The sequence below is a fragment of the Pistacia vera genome, unplaced genomic scaffold (assembly GCF_008641045.1).
Source record: "Pistacia vera cultivar Batoury unplaced genomic scaffold, PisVer_v2 Contig654, whole genome shotgun sequence".
NCBI lineage: Eukaryota > Viridiplantae > Streptophyta > Magnoliopsida > Sapindales > Anacardiaceae > Pistacia > Pistacia vera.
The window spans coordinates 232,428-255,909 of NW_022196506.1; the positions used below are offsets into that span (position 1 = coordinate 232,428).

General features: G+C 32.4%; 2 protein-coding genes across 6 annotated transcripts; both read right to left on the reverse strand.

Moving 5' to 3' along the window:
* Positions 1-5,700: 5,700 nt before the first annotated feature.
* On the reverse strand, positions 5,701-7,511 carry LOC116111931 (caffeic acid 3-O-methyltransferase-like). The gene is made up of 4 exons (XM_031398089.1): positions 7,069-7,511; positions 6,662-6,978; positions 6,179-6,243; positions 5,701-6,078 (listed from the first exon to the last, which is right to left on the reverse strand). The coding sequence occupies exons 1-4, from the start codon at positions 7,485-7,487 to the stop codon at positions 5,779-5,781; spliced, it is 1,101 nt and encodes a 366-aa protein (XP_031253949.1). The 5' UTR covers positions 7,488-7,511; the 3' UTR covers positions 5,701-5,778.
* Positions 7,512-10,932: 3,421 nt separating this feature from the next.
* Positions 10,933-22,203, reverse strand: LOC116111936 (phosphoribosylaminoimidazole carboxylase, chloroplastic-like). 5 transcript variants are annotated; one of them, XM_031398096.1, is made up of 15 exons: positions 21,992-22,203; positions 21,775-21,890; positions 20,998-21,060; positions 20,727-20,865; positions 20,371-20,426; positions 19,728-19,801; positions 19,438-19,585; positions 19,146-19,319; positions 18,769-18,856; positions 18,567-18,683; positions 12,446-12,543; positions 12,216-12,333; positions 12,035-12,129; positions 11,376-11,482; positions 10,947-11,269 (listed from the first exon to the last, which is right to left on the reverse strand). In XM_031398096.1, exons 1-15 carry the CDS (start codon positions 22,023-22,025, stop codon positions 11,176-11,178), a joined length of 1,521 nt encoding a protein of 506 aa, XP_031253956.1. In that variant the 5' UTR covers positions 22,026-22,203; the 3' UTR covers positions 10,947-11,175. The 5 variants fall into 5 exon arrangements, with proteins under 5 accessions (XP_031253954.1, XP_031253952.1, XP_031253953.1 ...); XM_031398091.1 differs by lacking the exons at positions 10,947-11,269; positions 11,376-11,482; positions 12,035-12,129; positions 12,216-12,333; positions 12,446-12,543 and adding exons at positions 16,799-17,179; positions 17,281-17,390; positions 17,813-17,883; positions 17,972-18,074; positions 18,193-18,290; XM_031398092.1 differs by lacking the exons at positions 18,567-18,683; positions 18,769-18,856; positions 19,146-19,319; ... (5 more) ...; positions 21,775-21,890; positions 21,992-22,203 and adding exons at positions 12,977-13,044; positions 13,247-13,356; positions 13,872-13,966; ... (2 more) ...; positions 14,759-14,814; positions 15,290-15,581 and having other exon boundaries at positions 10,934-11,269.
* Positions 22,204-23,482: the final 1,279 nt, after the last annotated feature.

Consider the following 23,482-nt stretch of genomic DNA (forward strand, 5'->3'; position numbering starts at 1 on the left):
AACATTGTTCTTCATTTTTTATTCAACCCAATACCCCCATATACACGTGTGTCTTCTGAGTCAGCTCAGCATTTCTCACATGTGATTAATTGGTGTCAAAATCAAGCATCAACAATAACATTTATTTTTATATTTTAATCAACATTTGTATGATGTACAAAAAAATCATGTATAAGAAAATCCAGTCAACTTTGCAAATTAAAAAATAATAATAATAATAATCCAATCAGTTATGATCACCTAATTGCATAGGAATCACATAAATTACTTTTTATAATAAATGTGTGGAGTAAACGACATATTCCCACCCGAGCTTTAGCAAAATCTCAAGTTGATACCTTTGGTTGTATTTATTTCAAATTTTCTCCCTTAAACTAACACCATTAGTGATCATTGGAGGTGGTTGGAAATGATGAGTGAGGTCAGAAAGTGAAGGTATGAGTCTTGTATACAAGATTGTGGGGAGTCCATGGGTGAACTCAGAAGTGATTTTAGACTTCGAAATCAATCAAAAAAAAAAAAGCAAAAAACCATTGGCTTGGATGTTGCTAATGTGAACCCTTTTTTGCTAACACGAGCCCATCTTTTCTCAAAGAAATCACTAGCGCATTTTAGCATGCTAACGTGCACCACGCTATAGTGAAAAGTTAAGAATCTGTTAAAAAAAAAATGACATTAATTTAAAGATGAGAATCCAGAATAAATGCAATCAGAGATATAACTTGGGATTTCGCTAAACCTAGGTGGGAATACATCGTTTGGTCTAAATGTGTGGAAAATAAAAGAGTTTTTTAACACAAATCATTCCAAACGTGGGAAGTTTTTTCTTTTTTCTATTACAATATTCATTAATTAATTTAGCAAGAGATTTAAGACCCACTTGGATGTCCTTTGAAACTATTGTATCGATGTTTGTGAAAGTAAGTGAAAAGGATATCATAAAATATAGACCTGAGCTTTTGGGACTAGTCCCTAAAACTCGGTCCAAAGGAATGGTCTTAGGACAGGTCCTTGTAGAGCCTGGTCCCAAACTGCACCAGGACTATAGGAGGAGTGATCGGTCCCTTGATTGAGCCCTCCTCCAAGGCCCGGCCTGGGACCAAACCTTTTTGCTTAATTTTGAAAAGTCTTCTATCAAATATCCAAAAACCCTTTGAATATTTTGAAATTGACAAAATATTAAGGGTTAAATTGATATTTTACAAAAAAAATAAATAAATAAACCCACACTTCCAATTTTTTTCACACCAACTCTCAATCTCTCTACTCCAATCCAATTCTCATTCATATTTTCTTCAATTCAATTTATATTTACATTTATAATCTATTCATATAATTTATTTATTTATTAATATTATTCAATTTTTTCTAGTTTTCAGTATCATCTCTTATTCATATTATTATTTAATTTTTTTCATTTTAATTATTTATTATTTAAATCATAAATTCATAATGGAAGGGCCAAATAAGTTTTACGTTCCATCAATTGAAGAAATAGAAGGGTTCGATCCATTTTCACTCTTTCCACAGGCAGCAACTGCAATTCAACGACAGCAACCACATTCAGCTGGGATGAGGTGTAGCCAAACATAAGCGAGCTACGACTCCACAGCCCAACCCTCCCGACCATCAAAGAGAGTTGTGTTTGGTGTATGGCGACACTTCACAAAAACAAAACGGGCAAAGGCGAATGGGAGGGTGGAAGAATTGTACGGGGTATGTAATTTCTATGGAACCGTTATTGACACTGAGAAGGAGACCTCGATGATGCGACAACATTTGGAGAAGAAGCACCCCCAAATAATGCAGCTGCCTGGTTCATCTTCAACTAGACCAGGTAAGCAAATTCAAACTCAACTTAATTTTAATCCACAATCCTCAACTCTATCAACATGGCAATACAATGCACTCCAAGCACGAGAAGAAATAGCAAAATACATAGTTGCTGCGGACTCTCCACTTTCTTTATCTGAAAATCATTTTTTTTATTCAATTGACTAAAACTGCATTTTGTCCAGTATATACCCCTGTTAGTAGAAGTACAAGTAGAAGAGGCATACTAAAACTTTATAACCAAATAAATATTCAACTTAAAAATGAATTTCAAAATTTTAGGAATACATTATTACACTTACTTCAGACATATGGGCTTGTAAATCAAAAACATATTTTTTAACTATTACAATTCATTACTTAGATCATGGTTGGGTTTCACAATAAAAATTGATAGGTTTTAGACCATTATATACTGCACATAATGTTGACACTATTTATTTTACAATACTTGAAATTTTGCAAGAATATGTATTACGTGATAGAGTTGCAGTGCTAACGCTAGATAATGCAGCTACTAACACCACAGCTATCTCTTTATTTGAAAAGAGATTGGATCCGCATGGTAAAGGCAAATTTTTTCACTAGAGATGTGCTTGCCACATCATCAATTTAATTATTAAAGCAGGTTTAGAAGCTATAAATTCAAAGATTGAGAGGGTGCGCGCGACTATCGGATTCATTGTCAGCGGTAGCAACAAAAGATGGCAAGAGTACGTCAAATAGTATAAGCAAGAGGATCCACCGGTTCAACCTTTGAAGTTATGTATGGACATATCTACCTGTTGGAACTCCACCTACTTGATGTTGGAAAAAGCTTTGCCAACTGCAAAACAAATTACAGATTTCATTAACCGAAAGAATCTGCAGGAAGTTGTCAGCTATGATGATTGGATGGTTTGTGAACTTTTTTATTCATTTCTTAAAGTTTTTTATGAATCCACTAATACATTAAGTGGTATTTATTATCCTACTACTAATTTAAGGTTAGATATTTTACTTCAAATTTCTAAAACTTTTGCTAAATATAGATATAATAACGTCTTAATGGAAATTGTTTCAAAGATGGAAAAAAAATACAAGAAATATTGGTTAGATATTTTATTCTTATATGGATTAGGCCTTGTTGTAGATCATAGGTTTAAATTACAAGTAGTTAATTGTATAATTACTGAGATAGGCCAGCATTTAGGACATGATTATACGTATTATTTGATTAATTTTAAGCAAAAATTGGAAAGTCTTTTTCCTTTATATCAGAGCAGGTATAATGGAACTGGAACGTCCAACAGAGATGACCCTGATGAAGACAACTATCAAGAATCGAGCATGTGGACGTATATGGAACATGGCGGTGGAAGTAGCAGCTCCAACTCGTACATACATAGACCAAATGAGCTGAATCGCTATCTACAAATGGACATGTCCTACATGACGAAGAATGAGAAAACGTGAGATGGATGTGCTTAAATGGTGGAAACAACAACGCAAATGGCACATGACATTTTATATGTGCCGGTTTCTACAATTGCATCTGAGTCAGCATTCTCAATGAGTGGCCGAATTGTTGAAGACAGAAGATACTCTTTAACCAATAAGATGATTGAAGTGATAACGTGTTTACGAGATTGGACTCATGCAGAGATAAGACTACAGCAGGACCTTGAAGATCTCGAACTCTTTAGAAACACAAATTTGCAAGATGTAAATATTGTTGACTATGAATAATTTAATAAAAACAATTTATTTAATTATTTATTTCTGAAGTGTGATTGTGTGAATATTATATTTATGTTAAAATTAATTAATTAAATTATCTCTTTAAAGTTTAAATTTAAATCCCCATATTTATAAATAATTATTAATTATAATTAACCATTAATTTATTTATTATTTTTTAAAATTAATTAAAAATTTACTAATCTCTCGGGGTGGAAATTAATTTTCCAAGCCCCTAACAATTACATAAACCCCCCTACATAATTTTTTTGCCTCTAAATATAAAAAAAAAAAAATTGGGGGGTGAAAAATAACTTTTCAAGCCCGTAGGACTGGTCCTATGGGCCCAGGATCGGTCCAGGTCCTAAAATTTCTCAGGGGCCTAGGACCGGTCCCAAGCCCATGAGTGACTGGTCCCAACCGGGCCCAGACCCAAGCTCGGTTAGGACCGGTCCCTACCCATGTCTACTAAAATATATTTCATATATAAAAAAAAATTACTTAGAGGACTTTTTGTTTTAGAAAATCAACCATTGATTTTTTTTTTTTTTTTTTAGTTTTCTTTAAAATAAACCTTTATCAAATACTTTTTTAAAATAGAAACTACAAGGATCCAGATTCAATTACATAACCAAAAACCATTATTTTTAACTTCTTGAAGAAACGAGATTTTAAAGAAAGTTATTATTCTCATCTTCTCAAAAATTAATTGAAGCTTTTATAAGTGTTTTTCAAACATTGTAGGGTTACACAAGTATGGCGGAGCTATACGAAGGCCACCCAACCAACAAAGATAATTTTAATTTACACAAAAAACATGTCATTTTCATTTTTTAATATTCATTTATTTTAACCTTCTCGTTCGTTGAATTTGACAGTTAAGCCCCCAAAATAAAAAAGGTGACTTCCTAAATTAATTTTCTATATTTGAGCAAATTATTTGCTGAACATTACATGTTGACCCCTAAAAATAAATTTCCTGCCTCTGGCCGTATTCAGCACGGCTCTAGTTTTTAATTACATTAATTAATGAACATTTAAGATTTAACAGAGCTTCTTATCTTGGTGAAGTTGGTCAAGACTTTTGTTTTGATTTTTGAAATTTTAATCAAGTACTTGTAATTTATTGAGAGTTAGAAGTTTATTATCATTATTATTATTTTAATTGAAGTAAACAAACATGCTTATTTTATTATAAATCCAATACAAATTATTTTAATTACTTTAATTTTAAGTCACCCAGACACATAACACATTAGTAAGAATGCATGAATTAGTAAAATTATTAATTTACATTATCACGTGAAATACTACTAATAAGGAGTAGCCACTAAAAACTTATTTGACTATTAACTATAGGGTCTCAAAGGACTTGTTCAAGTGTGCACAAATTGACCCAAACACTTCCAAATACCAACAAAGAAAAAAATGCACAATTGTACTAGATAATCACTTCATCAGTGGCGTAACATTAGCCAAATCTATTAAAAACTTAATAATAGAGTTAACAACGTTTTCCCACCAAAAAAAAAAATAAATTAATGACGTTGTTTTACCTTCAAACTTTTAAAATACTAGTTTAGTATCTAAAACATAATTTTGTTAGTAATGTATGTTATGAGGGAGGATAAGATAGTTAAAAGTCTGTTACAACTAAGAGTAAAATAGTCGACAAACATTTTGGCCGCCAGAGAAAGAAGAAAAGAAAAGAAAATGGACGATTCATGTTAGCAAGAGATGGCAACGTTAGCAGCGTCGCAGTCGGCTGTTTTTGTGTTATTGTTCGTTTTCCGGCTAATCCCATCGTTCCAAATCACTTCCAAGAAAACCCACAAAATCCCCGCTACAAAACCCAAACCTTCATTTGTCATCCTCACTCACCATTTCCCACCACCTCCAATCGCACGACCGACTCTTCAAGGCGGATATTTTTGTGTTATTGTTCGATCTTCTTTGCCTTTGTTTTATAACAAACTATATAATAATATTTCATTCTGTTTTAATTCTCTTGCATAAAAGACAAAGAAGAATATTTTATATTCAAAGTATTAGCTTATCAATTATTAACACTTGGAGCAAAAGAAATTAAGTAATTAAGGAAGTCGTTGATATATAAATTCATTATTTTATTTTGATAGAATTCTCGCAGATACATCATAAATAGATTCATGATTTTTATTTTTTATTTTGACGGAGAGAATAATCTCGCAGACAGATCATACGCCCTTACTTATAACATTCTATGATTGCATGAATACCCTGAAAAGAACATACAAGTTGAAAGTTGGAAAATCCAGCTTTTCTGCACAAGGTTTCATGTTCTTTTTCTGTCCTCTCTTTCCCAGCTGGAGTATGCATTAACATAAGGTTGTCAGCTCTAGAAACATACATAGAGTACTTGCTTGACTCAGGTTCTTCTGGTAATACTGCGCTTAAAATTATAAGTTTCCCATTACTTGGCAAAGCTGTGTAACAGTTCCCTAAAATTTTAATGCAGTTTTCATCACTCCAGTCATGAAGTATATTCTGTAAAGAGGAGAGAGGACAAATTAAGCCAACTAATTAGTCATTGAAATGTTCAATATATATCAGATCTTACGGAAGAGAAGTTTATTTCCAAACAAACCTTTAACGTAATTGCATCTGCTGTTGGGACGTTTGAAAACATATCTCCTCCAACATGTTCGATACCTGTGTAAAATTATATAGAGATTAAGACTTTACGTAAAAGTTTCAAGGTGTTTGTTTTGCTTAGGTGTTGACACTGTTGATACCGTTGAGAATTCCAGTCAACAATCTAACTAATGGTGTCGGAGAAGTTCTACTGAATCTTTTTGGGCTTGTTGCTGCCTTTGACCAAACTGGCAACACCATTCCTTAGATTGTCAAACGATGATCTCAGTGGTTGTTGCTCCATTCGTCATTGGCGGCAACAACGGCAATCGGCCACCAGAGTGGCGACTCCGCTGGCCAGTTTTCTTTTTTTGGTTTATTTCTAATGCTTTTTATTATTATATTAATTTAAATAAAAATCATTTATAAATTTTTTTATAAAAAAGATTATTAATTTAAGTATCTGAGAATATAAGTATATACAACAAATTAATACCAGGATAAGATGGTGCGCTTTGTATGACATGAGGCAAATCATAATTAATGCCCTTAATATGAGGGTACTTGGAGGTGATCATGTGTAGGCATTTCCCAATTCCACCACCAACATCAACCAATGATGAAAGCCCTTCGTATCCTCTGTATACCTCTAGAATCCCCTTCATCACAAACTGAGACAGACCGACCATTGCACTGTTGAAAATATTGTTGAAAGTTGGATCATTGTTCATGTACTCGAACAAAGTCAGACCATGAACTTTCTTGAACAAATCACCGTCAGTTTCTTCAAGAATTGCATCCTTCAAGCGAAACCTATACAAACACAAAAACCAAGTTAAAATAAATACAACATTAAGTGTTGAAGTTGAAGACGTTTTTGCGTATTGAAGTTCCACTGCATACCGAGCTTCCATCAAAGCTGGGTGATAGGAAAGGATCGATACGTCTGATAAGCTCAGTTCATCATCGTTGCTGACAAAAAGTTGAGAGGAAGGTGTGAGAGCGTAAAGCTTTTCAACTCTACCATCTTCAAGCGTGCGCAAAGAGCACTTAAGCATGGAATGGCTAGCCAACAACCGCAGCATGCGATCAAGCATTGAAGCTGCGGATGGGTTGTTAGTAGGTAGCTGAGACACTATTTCAGAGGCGGAAATATGAGCACCAGGGCCTGCTTTAGCCATTATTGCAAATAAATTCAGCTCAATGGCGGCTTTGAGGACAATAGGGAATGCGATTAAGTTGCTGAACATAAAGGCATTCAAGCAATCTTCATTCCCTGTGTTGTTAATGGACTGTTGTTGTTTGTTATCTAGAGAACCCATCTTTCTATCTTCTAATATGCTGTTATTTTAAGATTACAAAGATTTATTTGTAGTTCAATCAGCATTATAAGTAGACTTTTATAGTGACCACTTACCCTCCTCATTGCAATCAATTATAAAAACGTGGCGTCAACAATGTGTCACAATTATTCAACATCAATGACTAAAACAAAAAATCCATAGAAAAATGAGCATTGTTCAACATCAATGACCAAAACAATAAATTTATTTTTACTTTCTAAATACAAGACTTTAATGTTCTTATAAAATAAAATGTCACTTGTCCAACAAAAACATCTCCCTAATGGCTTAAACCAAAAGAAAAATAAAAAAAGAAGCTGAAAGCTGAGAAAAATCAACATTGTTAGGCCAACCCTGGGACTTTTATTGAGATTGAATTTCCCACCTTTTAACTCATGACAGGCCCTTATTTGAATGCATGAATTTAATAGTTCATATAAAATAATATTTTCACTCAAAACAAAATACTCATCAAATTAAAACACTCCTCCCAAATGATTAAAAACAAAAAAATTCATCATTGTAATAGAGATTGGAGAAACTATTTAACACCTTCAATTTCATACTGATTTAAGAAATTATTATTTTAAAAAAAAAAAAGTTCGATTGATTTGGATTGATGTTCAATAAATTAGGAAATAGTAAAATTTAGGTTCTTCTCTCAATATCTTATAACGGGGGTTGTTAAATTTTGTTATAATATGTCTTTTGATGCTCTAGAGTTCCTTACTGTTCCTCTTTGGTACTTCATTTAAGAAATTTGTAATCTTAACCCTAAAGGATATTTTTATTTTTTGTTCTTATAACTGAGGTATTCGAATACCATTGTCAGACTAAACTAGGACTAAGATAAAAGTTTTAGTCTTAGTAGATTGAGGAAAATTTTTATAATAGAAATCATTGAGAAAATATATATAATTTCTTGTAGTCTATTCTCAATCAATAATAAGAATGTTATTTCTTAAATTTTAAATGTTAATATCAAAAAATCTTCTTACAAATGATATCAAAGTCACACATAGGCGGATCTGCATTGTGACGAGTGGAGGCTGATGACCCCACTCAAATTATGACATCAAATATTGTCCCTACTTTGTCTTCATACAAGTTCCAATATTTGTGGTATCAAATATTCTTTCTACTTTATTTTCATACTTTCTATGTCAAATACCAATATTTGAAGGAGACTATTACAAATAGTGGAGCGGTCAAATGTAGGTTTTTTCAACTCCCAAGATTTTTGGGATATGATTAAAAAAAAAAAAAAAAAAAAGAGCTAGAAGAAGATAAAAATAAAAATCCGTAGAAAAATCAACATTGATTCTGGGATTTTAATAAAAAACCGTAGAAAAATCAACCCTGGTCCTGGGATTTTTTATTGACAATATTGAATTTAGTCTATTAACTCGCTGTAACTCTGTAAGCACTTATCTAAATACAAGACTTTAACATTAATATAAAAGAATAAATTACAAAATGTTGTCTCAAATAAATGCTCGTCCACCTAACAGGCTAACACATTCTTTCCAAATGACTAAAATAAAAAAGTCTAAAAACAACATTATTGTTAACAAAGTCATAATATAGCAGTTTGTAATTAATAAAGATCGGGGAAATTATTCAACACTTTAGATGTCGATGTCAGAATGATCGAGAAATAAGAAATTAGATTTGGACTTTTATGTTCAATAAATTAGGAAATTGTAAAATTTAGCTTCTTCTCTTAAATGTCCAATTCATTTTACTTCTTTTTGTGTGTTTATTTCATGGTTATTAGTATTCTACAATATGTGATATGTATCTTATAATATGATTATCATCAACGATACGTATCAGAGAGTGTATCCTAAACATTTCGATACGTTGATATATATTCTACGATACGATACGTATCGGTTTACATCATTAAAAATATCGATACAAATTGATACGATTTTATTAATTTTGGTCGAAGGCCCAAAAAAGTTTTCAGGTTGGATCACTGAAACCCATCTAAATTTACCCATTTTGTATGGAGAAAGTGAAGATCAAGGAAGATGTGTTACTCATTTTGTATGATAATAATAACACAAGTGGAGATATAAATATTGACATTGATCTTGAAAATGGTATCAATTATTGAGAGGAAATTATATAGATTCTTAAATTTGTGATTAATTTTTATTATGTAATACCATAATTTAAAGTCAATAATATTACAAAATTCGTTAATTAATCTTGGGGATGATATTAATTTTTAGAAAAATTTTATTATTTTTTTTTTGAAAATACGTATCCTACGATATGCGATACACGATTTAAAAAATTAGGTTTTCAATATACGATACGATACACGATTTGACAATCATAGTTTATTCTATTTGTATGTCTATAATTAATATCTCTTGAGAACGCTTATGTTTTATTTTGTATAGTTCAATCGATAATTTTCGTACATATGAAATTTGTTAAAGAGACAAACACTTAATAATAATGATTTATTCGACCCTCTTATAAAAACCAGTTAATTTTAAGTTTTGTAGTTTTTCTTTTTTTTTTAACAAAACTTTTGAATAATCTAAGATCTTGTTATCTGATTATAAACCAAATTGATTATAATTAAATTAATATAATATTAAGTCTTCACCTACCAGCTTAAGCTTTTATAGGTGGGATAGTAACTAAACACGGTATAATCCAAGTTTCAAGGTTTAAAAAGTACTAATTCCTAATTTTAATGTGGATGAATTTAAATCCAGAGTGAAAAATAAATTAAAGCCTAAGTTTGAGTGCATACCGACATTGCAGCATAGCTGGGTGACTGTGGAAGACCGCTACGTCGGATAAGCTGGGTTCATCACACTATTCTTCCGAGCAAAGAATTGAGCGGCAGGTGTGAGGTATTGACTTTTAAGTATTTCCCCAAAATTAATTTCTTAATCTTATAACAAATTGCAAAACTAAGTAGCTACCGAAATTAACTAAAAAGAGAAGGTTGAAAAGAGGTTTCGATAATTTCACAAACCTCTAATATAAGAGTAATACTATACCCACAACCTCTTCTCACAATTTTTCTCTCATAATCTTAATGTAACAATTCGCAAATGAATCTCGTTTGCTTGTCATGAATTTCTTGTCTATTTGCAAACTGATCAGTAATAGACTGTCAGGTTGAGATGGTTAAGATTATAAGAGAATTTGTAAGAGATTATAAATGTAGTATTTTTACTAATATAAATAAGATGCATGCCCAAATTAAATAGTTAATCAAACCAGAACAGGAAAAAACTGATTCTAATTTATCAATTAAACCCACCTTATAGCAACAAAATCAGAGACTTACGGCTTACCTCTTCCCTCAACCTTTTTTCCTACAATGATCTTTGCTACATTTCAATCCTGTTAGAGTTGTCTGTGTATTCTATAAGGATAATATTACACTTACAACCCAATCTCACAAACTTTATTAAGCAATCCCAAAATGGCAACTCACAAATGAGTCTGTTTAATTGCGAACTGACCAATTGCTAACTATCACATCAGAGTTATGAGAGAATATGTAAGATTAGATTGTAAGTTAACCTTTATTAATTATGTAATCAGACAAATGTTGTAACCGACTTTTACACTTATTAGTAGACCCAAATTTTCAGGCAAAAAACACCTCTCCATAAAAGCATTAACATAGTTAATGATTCAAATAAGACTCCCAACCATCTTCGGCTAGCTTCTCAGTTTTTGTCAAGACATCGTTCTTCATGTCTTTCAAGTACTGGCTCATTCTGCACAAAATATTTTCAAAAAATCAATAAGCAGGAGCAAAGGAAAATCATTTAAATTACTATTTTCATGAATTATCTATATAACCAAAGGGAGAGAGGAACCCACCTTCCCAGTAGATCAGCATTGCCAACCCCCAACATCCTTACTGCGAACAAACCCGCATTTGTTGCATTATTTATTGCGACTGTTGCAACTGGGACATCCCCGCTCATCTGAATAATCAAATTAGAATTTATCAGTACGAGGAAAAAAAAAATTCTGAAAGAACTAATGTAACATATAAATTTTCATCTTGAAGAAATTGATACAAGCAATAATTGGTATGTCAGGCTATACAATTGGACGTTACTTTTGTGCAAGGGAAGTCATCATGGATACGCCAACAGGTTTAAGTAGTTTTTATGTCATTCTGTCATTTAAATATTCTCTAGTACCGTGAAAGTTATAGATCCAATAAATGTGGCCTAACATAATAGCGTCATGATGTTTCTAGAGCTTACATGAGTCAAAGAAAATAAACTTACTGAATACTGATTTCACTAAAAATATCCAAACGACTGCAATGTAATTAGCCCCTGGCTATTGCAAAAATGCTTATAAGAAAAGAGACCGACAAACCAAAAGGGTACCTCTTAGATATATCGTACATGAATTTTGGGTGCCAATAGATTAATTTCATAAACATTTAAGACCATAGGAGAATGAATATTCTGAGCATTACGTCTCCTATAAATATAATAGTAAGAGTTAAATAAACAGACTACCTGCACAATTGATAAGAGTGAATCAATTCCATTCAATGCAGAAGACCGCACAGGAACGCCAATAACAGGCAAGGGAGTAAGTGCAGCAACCATACCTAGAGTTCATCCCAGAGCTGATGTAATTCCAAACGAAAAATTGTGGATTATGATACTGTTTATGGAGAATATTATTAAAACTTGCCTGGCAAGTGGGCTGCACCACCAGCACCAGCAATGATGATGGAGATGCCTTGATCCTGAGCAGAAGAGGCATAAGTAAACATCATTTCAGGAGTCCGATGTGCTGATACTATTTTAACCTGAGAATTAGAATTACAAAAGGTCAGGTAGAAATAGATTATACACAAATGAATATCACACATCAAATGGCTGAAGAATATGAATATATGCATATAACAGTAAGGTTCTAACCTTATGAGGTAAATCAAATAAGCTAAGGATCTTAGCAGCATCCTTCATAACAGGAAGATCTGAATCAGAGCCCATGATTATCTCAACATGTGGGGTAACTGTATTAAGCAAATAACAGAATTTCAGTGTCATACTTTCTCAATTCATTGGTGAAGGCATTAAGCAAAAGCGCATCCAGCTACAAATCACAACCAATGTAAACAACTGTTGTTTACAGTATGATCCAACAATAAAATGCCAATATGAATCAAACATCGCAACTCTCAAATTGGTGGAAGAGGAAAAATAGTATCATTATTTGCAAACCCAGACCAAAAAACAATAGTTTCAGCAAAGAGATGGAGCTGACTGAAGGAATTAATACTATAAAAGTTTTTCAATCTGTCTTGATAAAATCTTAATACTATTTTTTCTGAATTCAAGTATACTATTCAACAAACTAAAACTTACAGTAGCCAATGAAATCCCATATTTAAATATAAATCACCAAAAAAGCATTGAGGTACCCAAGGATTCAATAAAATGACCAACCATCTTTCTGTAACTTCTCTGCTTTTTTTAGGACATCATCCCCTGCATCTTCCTGATACTGGCTCACTCTGCAAATAACATGTCCAATATCATAAATTGGAACAACATGAAAGTTATATAGTTTATAGTGCACCACATTTCAACAAGAGAGAGTAATACAATAATTTTATTCGTTTGGAATTTAAATAAAATTCATCTAATTTTTTATTTATTTATTTTAAAAAATTAGAAGTTTGCATTATTTGCAACCACAAAGAGAGAGGATCCAACCTCGCAAGTAGATCAACATTGCCATTTACCCCCAACATTTTTGCTGCTAATAAGCCTGCACTTCTTGCATTATCTATTGCGACTGTTGCAACTGGGACACCTCTAGGCATCTGATTAATCAAACAGAAAAGCTTTTACGAAGAATATTTTAGAAGACAAATCACATTAAATAAATAAATCAAATTTCATTTTGAATAAAACAATAAACGGAATATGTTGCATGTGTGGCTACCTGAAAAATGTTTTCATAGAATGGAACTCGTTAGGCACACATTAAAGGGATGGATACATCTCTTTGAAATTGTCATTCAAACATTATCTTGGAAACATGAAAAAATTATGCATTCATAAGCATGATGTAAGAGAAATGCCTCAAGAGGCCCATTGCAAACAATTTTCACATGCTGTAAAAATAATTGAAAATGGTAAATTTCGCTTCTTTACATTCAAAAATATGTAATTAGCTCTTTGTCAATAGATAGAGAAAAATCTCAAGAAAGCAAACAACAATAAAGGGTACCTCTTAGGTTCCAGTTCTGAATTTTGGAGATGTGCTAAAATATCCATTTCATAGTATTTAAAGAGGATAAGATAGAAAAAGAAACATTTTTGTACTACAGTCTACCTGCACCACTGATAAGAGTGAATCGAGTCCATCCAATGCCGAAGCACGCAAAGGGACACCAATAACAGGTAAGGGAGTAAGTGCAGCAACCATACCTAAATATTGAGAAAGAGCACATAATCCCAGTAAGACCATTTGTGCATTACTTCACTATACATAGAGCAGAATGTATAAACCTGCCTGGCAAGTGGGCTGCACTACTATCACCAGCAATGATAATCCGAATGCCTCGCTCCTGAGCAGATAAGGCATAATCAAGCATCATTCTAGGAGTTCGATGTGCTGAAATTGTTCTAACCTGAAAACTCATAGTATATACGATTTCTAGAGTTAGCATTGGATTGTACGGAAAGATACCTTATACATCATTTCAAAAGTAAACTATAAATCGCGACTATGCAACCTCGTAAGGTACACCACACATGCTCAAGATCTTTGCAGCATCATTCATAATAGCAAGATCTGAATCCGAGTTCATGATAATCCCAACACGATGTGTGACTGCAATAAGCAAATAGTAGGAAGCAACTTAAATATCATGCTAAATTGGAGAGGCATTAAGCAAAAATGTAAGCAATTGTCAACTGAGAATCATAAGAAGCTAAGATGGAATGGTCAAACAATAAAACCCCAGCAACAATACTATCTAGTGTAAGCGAGAAAAATATCAATTTGAAAGCTAAAAAAATTCGACTTTCAGCAAAACATATGTAGTAAGAAGGAAAGGATACTCCAAATAGCAAAGCATGCAGCCTATTTCACTTCAATAATTTTTCCAAAAAATGAAAATTGCATAAGCATTACAGTTGTCTGGGCAATACTTCAATCTGTTTGAAGCTATCAACACAATGATATTTCAGCCAATACTATTTAATACTGAAACTTACCTGAAGACTGACCATTCGAGCTTTCTTCGAGTTTCTGGACAAGTGAATCATCCTTCCTACACAGTTGGATTCCTATATTAAATAATAGACCATTAAATATTTAACCACAACATATGATTCCTACCATGAAAGGGTCTACAAAAGGTGTTTTGAATAACTATTGAGCATTTCTTTTTTGGCATAAAAGATGGTAACTCTATAGACTTGAGTCATATGCCTACACCTCAATGATGATATAATACTCAACTCCACCTTGGACACTGAGAAAATGTAACTAATTAAACCGTTTGAATTTATAGATTACCATTTGGATACTTTGCTAATCGCCCCGTTACAATGCCAAAACGATACCTTACTAACTTTAAGCTGAATGTCACTAATACAACAGTGTATGCCACAAGCAAGGATACTGGAACATAATATAATTTCATATAAAAGAGAACTCAATTTCAATGAATAAACTGCTCCAAACAGCAAATCAAAAAGAAAAAATAAACAAGTGAAGCAAATTACTGAAATTAAAGTGTGGACCTCGGAGAAGAAGTCCCAAGAGAGTCACGTGAGGCTTGGCAAGTTAGATTCGAAGTTTCATAAGACTTGCTAGGTTGATTTTCCATTAGAAAGTCCAGTTTGTATGGTTTTCCAAGTGAAATTTTATGAAACGGAGACTTGAAGGTGAAATTGGGAGTGAAACAAGACTCAAAGTTTTTTGAAAGCACTACGTTATGAAGCATTTTAAGTTTCACTGACTCTGTGCTGTCAGCACCACGGCGGAAGCGGCAGCGGTGGCGACGGCTGTACTTTAATCCGCGGCAGGCGTGGCTCTTACTGGTGACTGTCTGCTGCACTTACCTGTTGATTTATATAGCAGAGAAATTAAGCCGAATTAACCGGGTTTAACCAAATAAGAAGGGTCGGGTTCTATCAACCTGTAAAAAAGGTATAAAATTTAATATTCAAAATCTTTTTTTTTTTTCACAATTAAATTTAGATACATTTTAGATTTGTGTTGCCCTAATTTTTTTCCCAAAACGAATGTTAGTATAGTTATATAGTGTTAGAATTACGAAGATTTATAATACGATAAAAATCTAATTAAAAATTATGAAAATTAGAAAAAAATAAGAAAAAGGAAAGTGATTTTTAGCATTTATCTAATTAAAATAAAACAAAAACATTTTAATAGTTATGAAAATTTAGGATTAGTTTTATGTAAGATTAAATGTTAAAAATTAAAACAAAAAAATATAATAGAGTATGAATGTATTTAGAAATTATAATATTATTTATAGTAATTTAAATTAAAGTTAAATTTATCAAAACAAAAAATAGATTTAAAAGTTGGGGGGTGGAGTTCAATTAGGTGGGGGATTAAAAATCACTTCTTTTAGAAAAATATGTACTTGAAATTTAGTGTAGAAAACAAATTAATGAGGTACAAAAGGGTCCGTTTAATTTATGATCCGAAAATAATTTTCAAAACCTAACTAATATTCAATTTTTTTAATTATATAGTACAAAATGTGTTAATATAATATTCACTCAAAGTCATTTAATATATATATATATATTTTTTTTTAATTTTATACTAATTTTTAGGATAATATTCAGAATCTATTTTTAAAAACATGTAGACTCGTTTCTATCAAACGAGTTTTCGTATACGATTAGCTTTTTAAAATATAAAACTTTACAAGTTCATAGAATAAACTTAATACAGTATAATGTGCCTAGGGGTGTATATGAGCCGAAACTCTTGGTGTTCGAAACTTGATTCGTGAAATTGGAGCAATCTTGATCTCGATCTCAAGCCTTGCAAGCACAGAGAATTCAGGCTCAAGATCAAGCTCGATCGAGCATGTGAAGCTCAAGCTCGGATCGAGCTCGACTCGTTTAGCATTCGGTACCCAGCTCGTATAATATACGAGCCGTTTGGGCTTGAGTTCGGCTCAACTCGAGCCAAGCCCGAGTAGCTCGGGAGCTAAATTATGAATAAAAGCTGTGTTTTTAATTAACAATGTAATATGAACACACCCATTTTATAACAGAATGAGGTAGGTTTATATTTTTGACCGTATAATCCAAATAAAAATTCATTATTGTAAGATAGAACATATTCTCAATAACAGAGTTCTTGATTCAGCAAAGCAATTTGCTTTCCCCGAACTTATACAGAAAGATAGCAGAAAACCTGTGTAATACTGTAGTCTGTAAAGACCAAAAAGATAAAAGATTAGCTTGCAAGGTCATTAGGCTTTACTAATAATTTTACTTTTAACTGAATTTGAGTGATCCTCAAAACAATCGTATGCATCCGAAAAATTGTAGCTCTAATATAATTCATATCTTATGTTGTTCATTCCTAATGCTTATCTGGTTTTGTCGAGTCACTGTTTCTTGTCTTCCTGATACCGGTTCACTCTGCATGTATTGTATATGCATAGATTATATTGCGCAAAATTTCAGCATAGAGATCTGATCAACGATGAAACCATAACAGACAGAAAGGGAGAAGAACCAACCTTGCAAGTAGGTCAGCATCACCGACAACCCCCAATGTCTTTGCTGCGAAAAAAGCTGCACTTTTCGCGTCATTTACTGCAACTCTTGCAACAGGGTCATCCGCTGACTCCTGAATAATCAAAATATAAAATTTTGTAAAGACTTTCAACATTGATGAATAGAAGAGAAAAAATTGCAAAAACAATAACAAACTTAACCATTTTGTAAAAATTAAAAGAATTATGCATTAAATAACTATAGCCTAACAGAAGTATATTCATCATCCCTTTGCCAAAAGTTATTTGAACCAACAAAGCACATGTGCTAACATATATTAATACTGCTTCTCAATAAATCTAAAACCCACAATGTAACTAGCTCTCCATCAATAATTTAACCCAAACAATAATAATAAGCTAAGAAAACCAACCCACTAACAAAAAGCGGCATATCATAGATTCCAGGTGTGAGTTTCTTAATTTGCCCAATAATTAATGTGGTATTGTTATGTACCCTATAAATGTTAATAGAAGTTAAAAAAAACAGTCTTACCTTTCCATCCAATTCAGAAGAGCGAATAGGGACACTGATAACAGGTAAGCTAGTAAGGCCAGCAACCATACCTACAAAAAGAAGGCAGAGCTTTTGTAAACCTGGCGAGACAGTTGATGCATTAAAACGACATATATGAAGCATTATTTATTAACTTGCCTGGCAAGTGGCCATCATCACCAGCAATGATAATTTGAATGCCTCGCTGCTGAGCAGTTGAGGCATAAGAAAACAGAGTCTGATGTTCTGAAACTGTTCTTACCTGAAAATTATAATTTTGTATTACAGAAGGTGAGATAGAAATGGATGATATATAAGGACATATTATACGTCCAATAACTGGTAAATTCAAAAATCAGAACCAGCAATCAAAGGGTAACCTCATTAGCTACACCAAACATGCTCAATATCCTCACAGCATCCTTCATCACATGAAGATCTGAATCAGAGCTCATGAGGATTCCAACAGACGGGGTGTCTGCATCAAGCAAACAATAGGAAGCAACTTGAATATCATAATTCATTGAAGAGCACTAAGAAAAAAAAAAAAACATAAGCAGGTTATCTTAAGCACCTAAAACAAATGCAATGGGATGGTCAAACGGTTAAATGCCAAAAACAATATAACCACAAGGTTTGGCATCAGCTTAAGCTTACAAAAATGACTTAACAATAGCATTTACACTCAAATCATCATAATATTTAGTCCATTAAGATTTGATACAAGAATTAAGGCACCAAAAGGGCAAATTACCTACAGATGGACAACCACAACTGTTTTCCTTCAGCATCGAATTTAGCCGTGCTTCTAGTGTGCCTATAGATGGCCCCACAAGAGTTATATGACCCATCTTCCGCTGCTTTCTCATTTCTGCAGCAACATTATAGCAATGTCAGTACTTGTTACAGCCATCAAATGCAAAGAGAACTGAATATGATCAAGGTAAAAAACTAACCTGGCTTATCATACCAATGAACACTAGCACCTGGAGTACCCAAAGCCCTCTCAATCAATTGATGAGCTAAACGGAAACCAGGCTCCCCCTAATCATAAAATCAGCATGACAATAAACATTTTAATAAGTGCTTCATCTTCTAAGAACAGCAATGAACACACTACTTTATTGACATTTAATGCCATTCCTAAAAGTAGGACCCAGAATAATGCACAAGCACAGGTGCATCTGTGCATGCAAAGACACATGCCTATATGCAAGTTCATGCACAAATAACTTTTTAAAAGGCAATCAAGCCACATGACCTGAAAGAAAAAGTTTAGGCCCCAGATTTTACAGTAGCATAACAACAGAATGAAAAGAGAAAAGAATTTCACCTCATCTTCACCCAGTAAATTGTACATGATAGCAGCTGGACATTTCATTGATGGATCACCAAGCGGAAGGCCAACAACAGCACGCAAATGCTGCTCAAATTGTGAGGTGTAACAAGCCTCAATTGTGTGGTGACCACTATTGTGAACTCTAGGAGCCACTTCGTTTAGTAAAATCTGTTCATATGTTTATAGTAAAGCATAAAAACAAGGCTAAAAACTTGAAAAAGCTAATGCAGCAGCTTAAAGAAATGAATATGTCATGCAAAGTTAATAATAGTTGCAAAATTACAACCTGTCCATCATTCGTCAAAAATAACTCCACTGCAAACACACCAGCACCCTCCAATGAACTAACAGCTCGGTAAGCAACATCATTGGCAAGTTTCTTAGTTTCCAATGGCACAACAGCAGGTGACTTGACTATGTGGCATATGTTTTCCCTACAAGATCATATCCAGATCAAATGCACAGATTACTTGGTAAAATTCATCTGGAAACTTAGACATTATTGAAAGTTTAAACACAACAGAGAAAACAAAAAAAGTTATCCACAGAAAATGAAATGCTGAATCTAAATCTTACTTGTGAATTGTTTCAACAACAGGGTAGCACAAGATAGAATTGTCTCTTCCTCTTGCGACAATGACAGCCAGCTCCTTTAGTCATTGAAAATTAGAAAGCAAAATGTCATCATTATGAAGACGAAAATTAAACCAAACAATAGGTTCTAGAAAATAACTTGAAATCTTCTCATAAATCAAAGAAATAGGAGGTAACGGGGAGTGAGTTCAGCGCCACTTCCTAGAAGGTAACTACTAAATTTTGAGTAAGAAATAAGAATAAACTTCTCATACTTTTAAAGTTTGGAATCAACAATGTTTCCATTACAGAATCTATGAAGTTTCTAACACCTTAAAGTAGAAAAATGTGCTAAGGGAAAAACCTAAGAAACTTGAATTGCACAAGTGACTCTGCAAGAAAAAGATCCAGCAATGTAAACAATTGATAAAAATGCTGGTACTGTTGTGCATCTGTCAAATGATACCATAAAACCTATCTATTTTCATATAACTCTCAAATCCTATTTCGCCTGTTTCCAATAACCTTTTATGTGCATATGAGATTTTGCAATGCGAAGAAAAGGTTTGAGAATAAGACAAAAAGAACCTGAAGCAAAAACTACCATCATCATTATTAGAGTAAATGGTACAAGCCAGACACTGACCTTGACAAAGGGTGCCCATTTCTCAACATATAAACCACGATCAAATCCTCCAAGCGCTGCAAAAGATTGAAAAGCTTAAAATCACATGGAAATAAGAAACACCCACTCATTAGTATTATGAATTCAAAAATAAATAAAATACCACCAGTAACCAAATTTTACACAAAGCATAACTAGGGACGAGGTGACCAGAATATTTATAATTCCAAATAAGTGGCCATTATATTTTTTATCAAACCAAACAGAATCTTCCATAACATGGCAAGTAAGAGTAACATTACTTCATGAAAATAGATGTAGGTTTCAGTTCATTCGGAATTCATATGGTTTACATTTTTCAGGAAACAAAATTTTACCGTTTATTGCAGAAGAAAGCTCCTCTTCACTCTTGGCAACAGCATTGCCACGCCCATCATAGGCTAACCTTTTGCTCTTGATCATAAGAGGGTAGCCAAACTGACAAGCTGCTCTCCTAGCACCTTCAAGATCATCTATCTGTCTCAGCCATATATCAGGATCAAGAAATTAAAATCTGAAAATATTTTCTTTCACGAATAATTTGGTAGGAAAATATGAAAATCACTCTGTAAATCCTCAATAAAACATTTATAATGAATGAAAGCCAACCTGCATGAACTCAGGAAGTGGAATTCCATGCTGAGAAAAATGGACCTTTTGGAGGAATTTATCCTGTAAGATGAAAACACGGGTCAAGCAAAATGCAGATAAAGAGGAACAGAGTTATGTTTGACATCAAAAATTCTGAATAAACAATGACAATAACTGGGTTTAGGATAATTAGGTGGAAATTCATGGAAGAGTTGTAACACATTACATGCACAAAGATGGGTCTCTACAAAATTATATATAACTAAAGATTCTTTAGAGAGACACACAAACATCTAAACCATTTGACTTGATTGTACACATTACACAATAAAAAGGCTCCTCTAACCACCCAAGTGCTAACCTAGCCTGAATAGTAATACAGTAACATAACATTAAAAATCAAGTATTTGCAACTCTTGCTCCTCACATCATCTTCCCTAAGGATAACGGTATCTATGGTAGTTGTCAACAAAAGATATTTAGAGAAACAAGCCTAAAGAAAAAGGGATACGACAGTAAAACCTTCTTGTTTTCAAATAATTTAGCCTCATATATGCATAAGGCTAACTACAAAATTTCTATTATCAAATACCCCAAATGAAAAGTTTAGCTATAGTATCATACATCCAAGAAGAATCTACATTGGTGAATATGTATATTATCCACTAACAAAGGTACACTGTTCGAGCAGAAAAACTCAATGCCTAAAACATTTATTTGTATAGCTTATATATGCATACACTTAACAATTTGGAAGATGACATTCAAACACAGTGAGAATGATGAGAGACTTACTTGGATTATCTGAATGGTAGAGGCTTTAGGTTGACAATCTACTCCTTGTTGTTCAAGCTTATGCAATGTAGCGACATCAACATGTTCAATCTCAACAGTCAACACTCCACATCTAACTACCAGCAACAAAGACAGCATATAAAAAATTTGTTTCCACTAAAAACTATAGACATAGTAGCATCACCACAAATTACAACAATTTCAAGAAAAACTGAACCTCTTCGCGAAGTTCTCAACCGTAGCACTATCATCAAAACTACCAACCATGTGATGATAAGAAAGTGCACTCGCCGGACAGTTTTCAAGTGGGTCTAAAACCATGACTTTAATAGCCATTTGTGAAGCCGCTTGGCATAACATTCGACCTAATTGTCCTCCTCCAAGAACACCAACAATCATCTCAGATAATCCATGAACAGGTGTATGATCCTTCCTACACGTACAACAGATATTGAACAAATACTTCTAACTGAAAACGTAATTACCACAAAATAAATTGCAAATGGTGTTTTTGATAAACATTAACTTCCTTATCTGATCAAATATTACTTTCCTTACAACCAAACACAAAGCAAAATAAGATGAAAAATTCTAATAAATGATAAAATTTGCTAAAAATAAAATATTTAATTTTCTTTCTTTCAAATCTTAATCCTTGGTTTTATATAAGTTAGGTTCTATATTGAATTTCAATAATGCTATAAATACAAATAAAATTTCAATAATACTAATTTACGAATTTTAGACCTTAACTTCAAATCTTAATTTGTGTCGGATTAATATATTTAATACCTTATTGATTATAGAAAAATAAATCGTCATACATCAAGTTAGATAACGAGGGCATTGATAAATTAAATGTCAAAACAATTATGATCTATATTTTAAGTTTTTTAGTGTAATATTATTTATTAACTTTTCTTTAATTTTTAAAAATTCATTTATCATGGTATTGTATGTATAAGTATGTGTTGAGAAAAAAAAATTAGAATTGGAGTTTCATTTAGTTGTATACACATATATATGAAAATAAATAAGATATATTTGACACCCTTAATTTATATTAACATATAATATATTTAAATTATTAATATGAAACATTAAAAATAAAATAATATTATTTTATCATTAACATATCCTTTTTATATTTTTTTTATAAAATATTATCTATTAATCGTTTACAAGAGCTTAAAACTGAATTTAAATGATGAGGAGATAATCTTAAAATATATCTAAATTTAAATATTTGTATCGAAAAAAATTAAAAAGTTTTGGATATAATTATTTTGCCATGTCTAGTTAGATATATCTTAGATTAAGGTTCAAAAATTTTAGTCCTTATAGTTTTGATTCAACAACGTCAAGGACGTATTTTAATTTTTATCAAAGAAAACATTCTTCTATTTCACTTTTTATCAGTAATTAAAACTTTTTAAAATATAAACAGTTGTAAATGACTTGAGGTTGAGTTTAGAATTTTTATTTTATTCATAAAAAAAAAAGTAAAAGTTTTTATTTTAAAATAAAGGACTTTTAGATTTCATAAGTTGCTTTTGCTGGAGTTAACTGCAAAAATACCCCAAAGAAAACTTATATTATTGATTTTTTATTAAATTTTTTTGAAATAAAATAATAAAAAGTATTAAAAACAAAAAGATAAAGAAACCATTGAATTGCCCCAATTTCTTTTGTTTAAAAAATTTAAGTT

What these genes read in the sequence shown, in the direction of transcription:
- LOC116111931 (XM_031398089.1), bottom strand. Translation starts at nt 7,487, where the DNA reads ATGGGTTCTCTAGATAACAAACAACAACAGTCCATTAACAACACAGGG. An exon ending in CCAGCTTTGATGGAAGCTCG is followed by an intron (nt 6,979 to 7,068) that starts GTATGCAGTGGA and finishes GTGTTTGTATAG; the next exon opens with GTTTCGCTTGAAGGATGCAA. An exon ending in CAGATGCAATTACGTTAAAG is followed by an intron (nt 6,079 to 6,178) that starts GTTTGTTTGGAA and finishes TCCTCTTTACAG; the next exon opens with AATATACTTCATGACTGGAG.
- LOC116111936 (XM_031398096.1), bottom strand. Translation starts at nt 22,025, where the DNA reads ATGATAGTGCTACGGTTGAGAACTTCGCGAAGAG. An exon ending in GTTGAGAACTTCGCGAAGAG is followed by an intron (nt 21,891 to 21,991) that starts GTTCAGTTTTTC and finishes TGTTGCTGGTAG; the next exon opens with TTAGATGTGGAGTGTTGACT. An exon ending in AATGGGCACCCTTTGTCAAG is followed by an intron (nt 19,802 to 20,370) that starts GTCAGTGTCTGG and finishes CAATGACTAAAG; the next exon opens with GAGCTGGCTGTCATTGTCGC.